General features: G+C 38.9%; 1 protein-coding gene across 1 annotated transcript in view; it reads right to left on the bottom strand.

Moving 5' to 3' along the window:
• Nucleotides 1-14022, bottom strand: part of Fbxl17 (F-box and leucine rich repeat protein 17) — a 465950-nt gene that overhangs the window by 319191 nt on the left and 132737 nt on the right. The window contains exon 5 of the mRNA XM_057758272.1: nucleotides 12039-12146. Within this exon, the coding sequence (XP_057614255.1) occupies nucleotides 12039-12146 (108 nt within the window). The remainder of the gene's footprint in view (nucleotides 1-12038; nucleotides 12147-14022) is intronic.

Here is a 14022-nt window from a genome sequence, read left to right as displayed (position 1 = left end):
ACCACACAACAACCTTATATAAATCCCTGCTTGATACCATCAAACAAGATCCTGCTTTGACAGATTCCTGACTCAGTGGGTGTGTTTCTCCTGGGGCGAGAGGGAGGATGTTAGGGTAGCTGGGTCGTTCAACATTCACCATCCGGCTCTGTGCCACCCCCCTTTTCTGCCAGAGAACCCGGTAAGGTCGTATTTTATCAATGGCTTTTTCTGCCTTTATTGAGGTGATCAAGTAATATTTGTCTTGAAGTCCATTTATAAGGTTTATTCCATTTATTGACTTTCAGGGCTAATGACAACTTTGCCATAATGGATAAAATTTCTGATATATGTCTGTATTCTGGCTCCAAGTATTTTATTTGAGTATTTTTGAGTCTATGGTTCACTGGCAATGTTAGCCAGTAATATTCTCATTCTCTCTCTCTCTCTCTCTCTCTCTCTCTCTCTCTCTCTCATGTGTATGTGTAACTGGTTTGGATATTAAAGTAACACTGGCTTTATAGGAAGAGTCTGGGAGTGTTCCTTCTGTTTCTTTCTTTTAAAAAAAATTTTAAGAAAGAATGGCTGTGGATATTTGAATTCCCAGTAGAATTCTGCTGTGAATTCATCTGGTTCTAGACTTTTCTTAAATAGAAGCCATTTTTTTGTATTATTTCAATCTACTCATTGAGCCTGTTTAGGCTGTTGTATTTGTCTTGGTTTAATTTTAGTTGTTTACCTAAATCTAGAAAATCATCCAATTCTCGTATATTTTTCCAGTTTCACGGAACACACATTTATTTGTGCTTGATTTCATTTTTTAATGTAAACACTTAGAACAAAACACTTCCCTAATACGACAGCTTTCGACAAACCCCGGAGAGTGTTGTGTCGTGCTTTAATTTTTATTTAGTTCCAGGAAAGTTCTTTATTTTTCTTGACTTCTTGTTTGACCTATCCACCATTTAGTAATGAGCTGTTTAATCTCCATGAGTTTGTGTATTTATGAGAGAGCTTTTTTATCCAAACTTTAAGTTTTACTGCACTGTGGCCAGATTAGATACAGAGCATGTTCTCAATCCTTTGAAATCTGTGAAAATTTGTTTAGTGTTTCATGATGTTATTTATTTCAGAGAAGCTCCCATGTTGTGCTGAGCAGAATATGTATTCCTTGGTATTTGGGCACAATACTAAATTCATTTGTTGTATGGTGTCAGTGAATTATGATTTATTTATTTTTTGTCTAGACAACTTGTCTATTAGACATAGTAGGGTACTGAAGTAAATGTTGGAACACAGTCCAAGAATGGAGTCAACAAGAAAACTCAAAAAAAAAGACAAGAAGAGTCTTGTGACCGCTGTTTTATTCAAAATCACAGAATTGATCTCAGAATGTGGTTTCATGCTCCTCCCAGGTACAGCAGAAAGGTGTGAGTTTGCTTTATGCATTACAACTGGCTATTGCTATGTTTGTGCCTCTTGTCCTTTTGGCTGAGCACTTTACTCATGTGACCATTCTTAACCCTCAGTATAAAGTTCTGATGCTCTCAATTTAGTTGCCTATTGCATGAGACTTTAGTGTGCCTCATTTTTATACTTCTCTCTCCTAGGTTCATAATATCAACTAGAGCAGATGTTTATCTGTGTTTTAATTCCAGTACAAGATTTTAATTAAATTGGGAAATCCCGAGTTTGAGACATACAGGTTTAGAATAGGAATATCATCTTGATTAGCTGTCCCCTTAATCATAATGAAATATCCTTATTTATTCTCTTCTGCTTAGTTTTATTTTGAAATCTATTTTGTCATATGTTAGGATAGCAATGTCTGCTTGCAAACTGGTCCCATTTGACTAGAGTACTTTGTCGACCCTTTCACTCTAAAGCAGGGCCTATCTTTAAAATTATGCTGTTTCTTGGAAGCGGCAGATAGATTCTGTTTTCTGATCTATTCAGTAACTCAGTGTTTTTTGACTGGAGAATTGAGGCCACTGATATTTAAATATATTATTGAAATGTGCATGTTTGTTGTAGTCATCTTGTTGTTGATTAATGGTATTATTTGTGCTCTTAGTGGTATTCTGTTTTTATAACTATGGCTTCATATTTCTTCCCACAGTTTCTGTTATGCTCAATCTTTCAAAATAATATTTCCTCTATTTTTCTTAGGTTTGGTCAGATGGATATAGATTTAGGAGGATGTTTATGTCATGGAAAGTGTCTTTCTCCTTCAGTCACAGAAGATAATTTTGCTGGATATATTATTTTGGATTGGCTGTCACTGTCCTTTAGGATTTTGGATGCATTGCTACAGGCTCTTTGGCTTTCAGTTTCCTTTGAAAAGCTTAGCCTGTTTAGACGCTCACCTTCCTGGAAGTAGATAGAAGACCTTCGTCTTCCCGCAGGGCAGAGAATTTGGACTGCTCTTCAGTATCAAGAGGGAGGGGGGATGCTGTGGGGGGAGGAGAAGAGGAGTGGGGATAGGGGGAGGGAAGTGGGGGGAGGGGGCAATATTTGGGAGGAGGGGAGGGAAATGGGAAACGGGGAGCAGGTGGAAATTTTAATTAAAAAAGAATAAAAAAAAAAAAAAAAAAGAAAAGTCATCTGTTATTCTGATGGGGTTTCCTGTATATGTGATGTGTTATTTTCAGAGCTTTCAATACACTATTTTTGTTATATATAGTTACATTATAGTTATTATATGTGGAGATTTTGTTTAGGGTCTTGTCTATTCAGTGTGCTGAGTGCTTCTTGTATTCGTATAGGTATGTCTTTCTCTTTACTTTGGGGGACCTTTCTTCTATGATTCTCTTGAAGATCTGGCCTATGTCACTGACTTGGGATTCTTCTCCCTCTTCCATGCCTATAATTGGAAGGTTTGTTTTCTTTATGATGTCCCATATTTCCATGTGTTCTTTCCCCCCTCCCCCCTGCTCTGTGTGGTTTTGTTTTGTTTTTAATTTTTCATGTTCTTTACTTATATGGTCTAGATTCTATAGTTTAGCTTCAAGTCCCAATATTACATCTTCCTGATTCATTCTCTTTTAAAGGCTTTGCTTTGAAATTTCTAAGTGAGCTATTGGGGTTTTCTTTCTTTCTTTTTTTTTCTTTTTTTGATTTTTCGAGACAGGGTTCTCTGTAGCTTTTTGGTTCTTGTCCTGGAACTGGCTCTTCTAGACCAGGCTGGCCTTGAACTCACAGAGATCCGCCTGCCTCTGCCTCCCTCCTGAGTGCTGGGATTAAAGGCGTGCGCCACCACCGCCCGGCTAAGCTATTGGGGTTTTCAATTCAGTCTTCCTTTCAGTTGAGTCCACTTCAATGTTTCTATCTCTTTATTGAATTCCATGCCCACTACCTGTATTGTCTTTAATTTCCATCGAACTTTAGTTTGTGTTTTCTTGAGCATCACTCACATGTTTATTCTCCTTATACTCTTTCTTCTTGATTTCACTGAGTTATTTCTTTGTGACTTCTTTAAACTTTTTGAATTCTTTGGCAAAATGTTTCATGTATTTTAATTATGACTATTCTTTTAACTTCTGAATTCTGAGGTTTCTCTAGGTGATTCTCATTGGCAAGCATTTCTGTAGAATTGGTAGGGAGAAAACTAAAGGGAAGATGCTGCTTGGTCATGTGCTGGTGTTCCTGTGGTGAGAAGAGGACAGACCCTGGAGGAGCATGGCAAGTCTGGGCACAGAGCAGGGTGGTGTGCCTCTCAACACCTTTATCCTTCCATCTGTTAACAAACACTCACGTACTTCCATGCTCTGGCACTGTGAATAATGCTGTAATGAATATGGGGGTGGGACGATCTCTTCAGCACACTGAATTCAGTTGTTGAATAACTGGTCACGTGGTAACTGAAATATTTCCTTGAGATACCTCCATATATTTTACAGAATGTTATACTAATATAAATTACCATCAATAACATATAGAGTTCCCTTCTCTCCATAGCTCACCAACACTTGTTATCTTTTAACTTTTACATAATAACCATTATGGCAGGTATGGGATAATATCTCATTATAATTTTAACAAACATCTCTCTGATGATTATTAATAATAAACATCAAATCTTTGGCCATTTATGTGTCCTCTTTAAAATATTCACTCAGGTGCTTTGCCAGTTTTAAAACTAAGGTTAATCCTTTTCTTACTTCTGAGCTTTTATAAATTTTGGTGTTAATCTTTATTAAATGTGTAATAGGTATTTTTCCAATTCATTTTTTTTATTTGTTTGTTTTTTGAAACACAGTTTTAGCCATGGTTGTCTTGGAACTCTCTCTGTGTAGACCAGTTTGGCCTCAAATTTGGGGACTTCCGTCTCTGTCTTCTGAGTGTTGGGATTAAAGGGATGTGCCACTAGACCTAGGGCAATCTCTATTCATGACAGCGACATGCAATATTCTTAGCTTGTAATGTCTTTATCAGATTTTCCTACGAAGGTAATGATAGGCTCACCTCTACAGTAGTCATGATGAATTGGTTTCTTCTCTCTTAAATCCTTTGTAGAATTCACTATTGAATCCACCTACACTTGGAATACTCCTAGCAAAAAGCCAAGTAAAAATAGAACTTCTTTAAGAGACAGAAAATTCTGGTTATTCACAGCTCCATTTTTCTCCTTTATAGGAATGATAGCCTTGCCTTGTAGACTAGTTGGCACCCGATTCCTGGATTCTAATGATGCTGTGTCACTGACCAAGGTAGCGAGGGCTGAAAGCGCACACTGGTGTACCTTCCTGGGTAAGCTTTGGTACTTTGTGCTTTCGGGTAAAACTTTCCTCGACATTGTCATATATATATATATATACATATATATATATATATATATGTATATACATATATATACATATATATATACACACACACACAATTTATTCATAACAACACTCTTTTTATTCCCTTAATGTCTGCACCACTTGCTACAAGTCATGACATCAGCACTTTCATCTTTCCCTTTTCAGTCAATCAGACTATACTTCATCTCCCTTACCAAAAAATGAGCTTTTCCCAAGTCCAGCTGTCAGTACAAGGCACAACCTTGGCTGCTTCTAGAACACAGCTTCTCTGTGCACTCAGGAATCACTTCCCAAAAGATTTCACCTCATTGATGCTGGTCTCTTCTTAATCACTGCTAATTTCTTAGCTCCAGCCAACCAGCATCAAGTATCTCAGGAAAGCAAAATTTTGCTTTAGTAGTTCTGGTATCTTATTAATCACGGCTGACTCTTCAGGGGAACCAGGGGATCTTAATTCAAAAGAACAAATGACACTGATAGAGCTTTAAACTTCCCTCTCAAACTCTGCAAGCCAGGCTTCCATCTTCTGCACTTCTCTTAACACTCCTATCTTCCAAGTTCTTAAAGAACACGCCCACTACCCCTCACTGAGCTCTTAGCACTCAACAACCTTCCATAATCCTCCCAAACATGTCGGGACTGCTACAGCAATACTCCACCGTGCTGGTACCAATTTGTCTTAGGGTTTCTATTGCTGCGATAAAATGCCATGACTAAAACGCAAATTGGGGAGGAAAGGGTTTATTTGTATCACACTTCCACATTGCTGTTCATCACTGAAGGAAGTCAGGACAGGAACACAAACAGGGCCAGATCATGGAAGCAGGAGCTGATGCAGAAGCCATGGAGGGGAGCTGCTTACTGGCTTGCTTCCTCTACATTGTTCTGCCTGCTTTCTTATAGAACCCAGGCCAACAGTCCAGGGATGGCACCACCCACCATGGGCTGAGCCCTCCCCCACTGATGATCACTAAATGAGAAAATGCCTTACAGCTGCATCTTAAGACGGCGTTTCCTCAGCTGAGGGTCCTTCCTGTGATGACTCTAGCTTGCTTCGAGTCGACACACACCAGTCAGTAGTATCGTTACTGGTTTTCTGTTTTGTTGGCTTCCATTTGCATGTTTGCCACTTTCTTTCTTCTGTGCACTTGGGATTCCAGTCTGTTCTTCTCTCTCAAGTCCTTTAAAGAAAAACTGAGCTCACTGATTTGAGGACAGCTATTTAGTTCTACTCATTCTACCTAAGTAATGAGTTAGCAGCATCAGAGGAAATCTGAAACATGTGGTTTTAATTTCATTCAAACAGTTGAAAACACTTGCCAGTTTTCTTTGCTGCTCCTTACTCATGGACTGGGAGAGGCGGGATGAGCAGAGGGCATTCACACAGATGTCTGAGTTCTCCGTGCAGTTCTTCCACAACAGTGCTCCCTTCTGAAACTCATGACCTCCTCAACAGTTGGTTCTGTCTTGTCACCTCACATAATCTATTGGGTCTTTGTATGTCACCCTTCACTTTGCTGCCATCTGGAAATCCTTCAATGAAGTCCTCTCAGATAATCACAGGTGTTTTCTTCTTAGTTTCTCAAATCTTTTTTTTTGGTTTTTTTCGAGACAGGGTTTCTCTGTGGTTTTTTTTTTTTTAATTTTTATTATTTATTTATTTATTTATTTATTTATTTATTTATTTATTTATTTATTAAAGATTTCTGCCTTCTCCCCGCCACCACCTACCATTTCCCTCCCCCTCCCCCATCAAGTCCCCCTCCCTCATCATCCCTAAGAGTAATCCGGGTTCCCTGCCCTGTGGGAAGTCCAAGGACCACCCAGCTCCATCCAGGTCTAGTAAGGTGAGCATCCAAACTGCCTAGGCTCCCACTAAGCCAGTACGTGCAGTAGGATCAAAAACCCATTGCCATTGTTCTCGAGTTCTCAGTAGTCCTCATTGTCTATTATGTTCAGCAAGTCCGGTTTTATCCCATGCTTTTTCAGACCCAGGCCAGCTGGCCTTGGTGAGTTCCTGATAGAACATCTCCATTGTCTCAGTGTGTGGGTGCACCCCTCGCGGTCCTGAGTTCCTTGCTCGTGCTCTGTCTCCTGCTCTTGATTTGGACCTTGAGATTTCAGTCCGGTGCTCCAATGTGGGTCTTTGTCTCTGTCTCCTTTCATCGCCTAAATGTTTTTCTTTGGGTTCACCTTCTTAATTAGCTTCTCTAGGATCACGCATAATAGGCTCAACGTCCCCTATTCATGGCTAGAAACCAAATATGAGTGAGTACATCCCATGTTCCTCTTTTTGGGTCTGGCTCACCTCACTCAGGATAGTGTTTTCTATTTCCGTCCATTTGCCTGCAAAATTCAGGAAGTCATTGTTTTTTACTGCTGAGTAATACTCTAATATGTATATATTCCATACTTTCTTCATCCATTCTTCCATTGAAGGGCATCTAAGTTGTTTCCAGGTTCTGGCTATTACAAACAATGCTGCTATGAACATAGTTGAGCATATACTTTTGTTGTATGATAGGGCATTTCTTGGGTATATTCCCAAGAGTGGTATTGCTGGGTCCAGGGGTAGGTTGATCCCGAAATTCCTGAGAAACCGCCACACTGTTTTCCAAAGTGGTTGCACAAGTTTGCATTCCCACCAGCAATGGATGAGTGTACCCCTTTCTCCACAACCTCTCCAGCAAAGGCTATCATTGGTGTTCTTGATTTTAGCCATTCTGACAGGTGATCTTAGGGATCACTGTTCTCTGTTGCCGGATGTTCATCATCATCACCATCATCATCGTAAGTCTCTCTACTTAGCCCTGACTGTCTGCCCTGGTACTATGCAGACCAGGATGATCTCGAACTCGCAGATATTATCTTCCTGGTCTGTCTGCCTCCTGAATGTAAGAATTAAAGGCGTGTTCTACCATGCAGGACTTGAACTATTTTTTCCTTGTTTTGTATCTGTTGAAGAGTTGGTCCCTGCTGTGATGCTTTAGCTGGAAGGACCACGCATTGTTTGTGCCATTATAAACCACAGTGTTTACATGTTTGACTTGTTTTAAACCCTTCCCTTAAAGTGAGCTCTCTCTTTTTTACTCTAAGCATTTGAACTTAAACCCATGGCAGTCGTTCCCTGTGACTTCTGAGTGCTCTGATTTGTTCCTGAAGTTGCTCTAGTGACAAGTCATATAGAATCACTCTACCTGAGCAGGAGGGAGTAATTGTACACTTTCATTTGCTAATTTGTAAAAGGAGCAAGAAAAAGACATTTCATAGTTACAAGCAGGTAGAATAAGTGACAAAACCCTACAGTGGCAGAGGCCAGTTCTGCTAGAGAGGAGTTGGTGACACTCAACTCTCACAGGAGCCTCGGCTCTCACCTTACATAACTGGACATTTAAACACAACCCAGTGCACCAGGCTTTCTCAACCTGCCTCTCACTGACCGGATGAACAGGTTTAGCAGTGTTCGAAGGGATGATGTTTGATGTTTAGCAGAATCTCCTGAGTACCAGGCATGGAAACAAGAAGCATCACAAAGGAAGTTGAGAGTCAAGTTAAGACGGAGAATGTCAAAGTGGAATTGAACCAAAGTGAACGAACGAGGTAGTAGGATAACAATACTTTTCCATCTAGTACCAATCTTTTGCCCTCTGGCCCTTCGCTTAAGTTAAAGAAGTCACAATGCTCCAATTTTCTTTACTAATGTATTAATATATTTGCCATTTTTTTAGTTTAGCTAAATAACTTAACAGTCTCCCTGGCCCAACAACTTCAAAATCCTTTGATTCTTTAAGGTACAAGAAATTTTTAATCTAAGAATAGATCATTTAATTTAAGTGTGTAGTTTTCTACACATACAGACATTAATGTATAGCAATTTTATGCCATTTGCCTTAATTTTTAAAATGCAAAACCATGTACTAAAAGAAATTTTTTAAAATCATGTAAAAAGTAGACATATTTTAGGTGACTACTCTGAACACTGTATTTTACGTGTCCCTAATCATTTCATTAAAAATTACATAGTATAATGATAACAAAGAAAACACAATTTAAGGGGCACTTAGTATATTTAAACAACATTTTGTAAACATTTTAATAACTGGTTAAAAACACTGCAGAAGGCAAAGATTTTAAGTCTAACGCTTCAGTTTTATAAAACTTGACATTCACAGCTTTACAAAATATTTGCATGCTTATAATACAATGCCACCTTATTCTATCTGAGCACAAGAAAGTGACCATCATTATACCACAAGCAACTTTTCATCTAAGTGAATATACTGTTATGGAGAAATATGCAGGTTCAAACTCTGGGCTAGCTTTGATATGAGTTTAGAAGTTTTCACCTGTTAGCAGGTCACACCAGAAGCTCTTGCCTATCAACTTCAGAAGAGCCTCCCCAGCAAAGGAAGCTTTGTACATACATTTACCGCAGCTATTATTTCATCACAGATAATGGATCTTTTAAATACTACTATACCAGAATTTGGAGTCATCTCAAATGCTCAGAGGGTACAGTCATGTGGAAAACTTGTTTTGTCTTTGGTGAGCAAATTTTGAGTGATCATAAAAAATCACAAACATGGTCATTGTAAGAGTTTTGCCCTATCTATTTATCCATGGTATTTCTAACGACAGCATTAGAAGGCCAGAAAACACTCACCTCGAGATTTTCAGGTCAAGGTTACAGGGAATGAATAAAAATATGTGGTTATAGATGGTCTTGGTTATACTAGATGCTTTAGTAGATCGATAACTAAAATTAAGAATCCTACCTTTTCCTCTAGTGATAGGCTCCAGTGCTCAGAATCCAGGCAAATCTGATCTCTTTAAGATACACTGAATAAGAATGGTGACTTGAGAGTGAGAAACAAGAAAACAATAATGCTTGGTGCTATATCCTTCTTATGTTGTTACAGTGTGTGTGAAAAGAAGTCTCGGTTTTTCTTTGATCAGTTTTCTACCTTATTGAGCTTTCCAAACTACCAGTGCCCAGCCATGCGGAGCCCAACATGGCCTCCTGCTTTTCTTTCTGCTTTTATTTACTTCATTTTGCCACTTTAAATGAAAGTTTATTTAACCTTTTGTTTTGTTTTTGCTTTGTTTTTGTTTTTCTAGAACATCTTAACCTTGACAGTGAGCTTATTGAATTTCAGGTTTTTTTTTTCTTTTCTAAATTAAGAATAGTCTCTTGGGTTTATTTCCTGTAAAATGCTAACCAATCTATATCTGACAGGTGATTTTCTTTGAATTCTAATTATTTGCTATGATTTCGTCAATGAACTTATTAAAGTATAATTTGAAATTTCAAAAAAAAAAAAAAAAAAGAATGGTGACTTGATTTTTTTGAACCAAAGCTTACAACTAATTTTCTAGCAACTGGCTTAGAGTAGAATTTACTTTGACAGCAAGAATGACAATTTACTTCACTCTTACTGTGGTCTTAATACTGAGGAAATCATTTGCCATATATTGCCTTAGCTAATAAACTAGAAAGTAATTTGCACACTTAAGTTACTAAGTAGCAGAGCCAAGGACCAAAATGGAGCTAACAAAGGAACCAGGACAAAAACAGAGGTGACGAAAGACTCGGGCACCTACTCACTGCCCCAGCAGCACAGACTTACTGTAATTCAGAAACTTTTGTCCTTTTTCTGGAAGGAAAGCAATGTTACTCACTAAGCTGCAACCTTGGAGAGACCCAAACAGATCAAGCATAAAGAGAGCTGTGATCTTCCCTACTTATTCCAGCATTGTGCTGCCATCTAAGAGCTTTGTAATCATTATGAGAGAAAGTTGAAGGACGAGGCTATTCTGTTTTAAGTCAAAAAAGGCAATACCAGCACTCCTTTTCCAAGTACAGTGTGGTAAGAGTTAAAAGCTATACAATGCACAAGCGAGGCAGAACACGAGTTAATGTTATAGTAACCTGTTTGAAATGCTATCGCAAAGAAGCAAGTACCATCATCATTTCTAAAATACATGTTTGGTTGTAAGTAAACTCTGAGCGAACAGCAAATTTTCTCATTTCACCTTATACATTCAGATTAATCAATGAAACAGCCACATTCTCTTTGTAAGCTAATGCTCCTAGGACACAGTGAGAAAAGAGTAGTTCACACTCAATGTATCATCTATGTGCAATGTTTTCAGTTGAAATTTAAGTCAATCTTGTCATGTATCAGTTTCTTTAACTCATGTTTTTATAAGTATTAGCAATGAAAATGTAAAACACAAACTACTTTAAAATAAGGATTCTGTTTCAGAAAAAGGAAGTAGAAAGTTTTCTAAAACTGGTATTTACTTTATCAAACACTAGCCGACTCCTATAGTTATCCAACTATTCCTCATCAACTACATTTAGCAAAACCAGAAAGCCAGGCACAACTGGAAAATGTCCACCAGCCCAGCTACTCAGGAAAATGAGGCAGAACCTATGAAGATCCAGAATGAGGTGGATCCAGAACCTGTGAAGATCCAGAATGAGGCAGATCCAGAACCTGTGAAGGTCCAGAATGAGGTGGATCCAGAACCTGTGAAGGTCCAGAATGAGGTGGATCCAGAACCTGTGAAGATCCAGAATGAGGTGGATCCAGAACCTGTGAAGGTCCAGAATGAGGCAGATCCAGAACCTGTGAAGATCCAGAATGAGGCAGATCCAGAACCTGTGAAGGTCCAGAATGAGGTGGATCCAGAACCTGTGAAGGTCCAGAATGAGGTGGATCCAGAACCTGTGAAGATCCAGAATGAGGTGGATCCAGAACCTGTGAAGGTCCAGAATGAGGTGGATCCAGAACCTGTGAAGATCCAGAATGAGGTGGATCCAGAACCTGTGAAGGTCCAGAATGAGGTGGATCCAGAACCTGTGAAGGTCCAGAATGAGGTGGATCCAGAACCTATGAAGATCCACAATGAGGCAGATCTGGAATCTATGAGGTCAAGAGCAGTCAGGCAATAGAGGAAGACACTGCTTCAAAACAGCCAATGAACTGCACACAGGGCAGCAGGTCTGTGACTCCTGCGAGTCAATGGCTAATGCAAGAGGACCACAAGTTCAAGGATTTCCTGAGCTACATACTAAGTTCAACGCCAATCGTGCCGCAAAATAAAAAGTAAAAAGATGGGTTGGGATATAGATCAGTGTTGGGGTGCCTGCTTAGTAACTGGAGGATGGCTGACAGTGACAATACTATGGCCTGTCACCTTCATAATACTCAAAAACATCAGGAAAATGAATGAAGCTGTGGCGCTTACCTTGGTTAGGTGAATGACTCCTTTGGAAGTAACTGAACAACCCATGAAGCCAACATACTGGAGTTCAGGGCAGTGCTCGGCAAATGCCTTCACTGACTGGTCTGTCACCTAGGGGAAGATATGAGAAAGTTACCTGAGATGGTATCACAGTGAACTCATGTCTTTTTCACAGGGCTCGTTAATCTTTCCCTTTCAAATGGGTCACTTGAATCAGCACACAAACATGCTGCAATGTCACCTGTGTGACTAAGAATTACTTCCTTGGCCACACATCCCTTATACCCATGTTTTAATACTTCTTTATAGAAACAGAAGATACTGACAAAAGCTACTCTGTAAACAGAGACTGCGCTTTTGCTTCCCAATCACCCAGACCCAAATAAACACAAAGAAATTACATTAATTACAACACTGTTTGACCAACAGCTCAGGCATATTCCTAGCTAGCTCTTACATCTTAAATTAACTCATTTATATTAGTTTATATTTTACCACGAGGCTCATGATTTGTTATCTCACACCTTGCTTCTTGGGTGACTACATGGCATCTGCCTGACTCCACCTTCTTTCTCCCTGAATTCAGTTTAGTTTTCCTGCCTAGCTCCATAGGGCAAAGTAGTTTCTCTATTACCCAATGATAATCAAATGTATTCAGAGCATATAGAGGGGAATTCCACATCACTACTCCACTTCCTGTCCTGTGTCTCTTCCTCTCTCTTCTCTTCACATTTTTTTTAAAAATTATGTATTTATTATGTATATAGCATTCTGCCTACATGTATGCTTGCACACCAGAAGAGGACACCAGCTTTCATCATAGATAGTTGTGAGCCACCATGTGGTTGCTGGGAATTGAACTCAGGACCTTTGGAAGAGCAGGCAGTGCTCTTAACCTCTGAGCCATCTCTCCAGCCCCTTCTCTTCACATTTTATGGATACTATTTACATGCTATAGAATTTACCCTTTAAGGGTTCAGCTCAGTGATTAGTAATCTATTTGTAAAGCTGGGCTGGATCATCAATACCTAATGTCACATAGTTATTCCTACTGTCCTCTCTCTGGATCACTGTCTTCCAACTGGGAAACTGTCTCTCCAGCCTTCAAACTTAAGACTTTCACGACCATATGCTCTGCTTGGTCCCCAAAATGCCAACTATAGAGTTTGGCACTCTTCAATCGCAGAATCATGCAGGACTTTCTTGAAAGAAAAAGAGAAAAATCTCCTAATGGTTTTATTTCCCTGGAGAACCTCAATGTAATGTATACTGAAATCTTTTGAGAACTCTTTTGCAAACTTACAACTGAAAGGGATAGGACCCCAGGGTCTGTATTTTTAATAAGCCCCAAGTGACTCTCAAGTCATTCAAAATTCAGAGGCCCCAGTGATGCAAAGAACTTACAGTATTAATTCTGGATATTTCTAGCTAGATCTGCTTTAAAAATGAAAGGCAGAATAAAACTATTTCTTCCCAATCATATCTAAAACTTTTCTTCACAGATATAAATTTTCTTTCTATAATTATGTGAAATTTTTAAGATTCAACTTATAAAAATCAGTCCAAACACAAACACAAAACACAAACACAAAAACATTTCTGTTAGATTTCAGACATCAGTGATATCCACTGTTTCTACATTAGTTTTTAGTATGGGTGACTCTTATGTGTATCTTCTTTATGTTCTACAGACAGTGGGAAATCGAAGGACGTGAATAGCATTAATTCTAAGACAACCACAGGGACATTTCCCTAAAGTAATGAAACCAACAGCATCCATGGCAAGCCTGATAAAAGATTAATTCTGCCTTCAAAAGTAAAGTATGCTTAAGCATATTAGGACTGAGGGTGCCATTGATAAATTAAAAATGGACTTGCCTTACACTCAGTTTTCTAAATACATTATGTTAACATGGAATACAAAAGGCACTAAAATCGCTGGAAGCATCAATGAAACACAATCTTTAATTAAAAACCAAAAAGAAAG

This window comes from Chionomys nivalis, chromosome 2, assembly GCF_950005125.1.
Source record: "Chionomys nivalis chromosome 2, mChiNiv1.1, whole genome shotgun sequence".
NCBI lineage: Eukaryota > Metazoa > Chordata > Mammalia > Rodentia > Cricetidae > Chionomys > Chionomys nivalis.
This window is presented reverse-complemented; position numbering and strand designations above follow the sequence as displayed.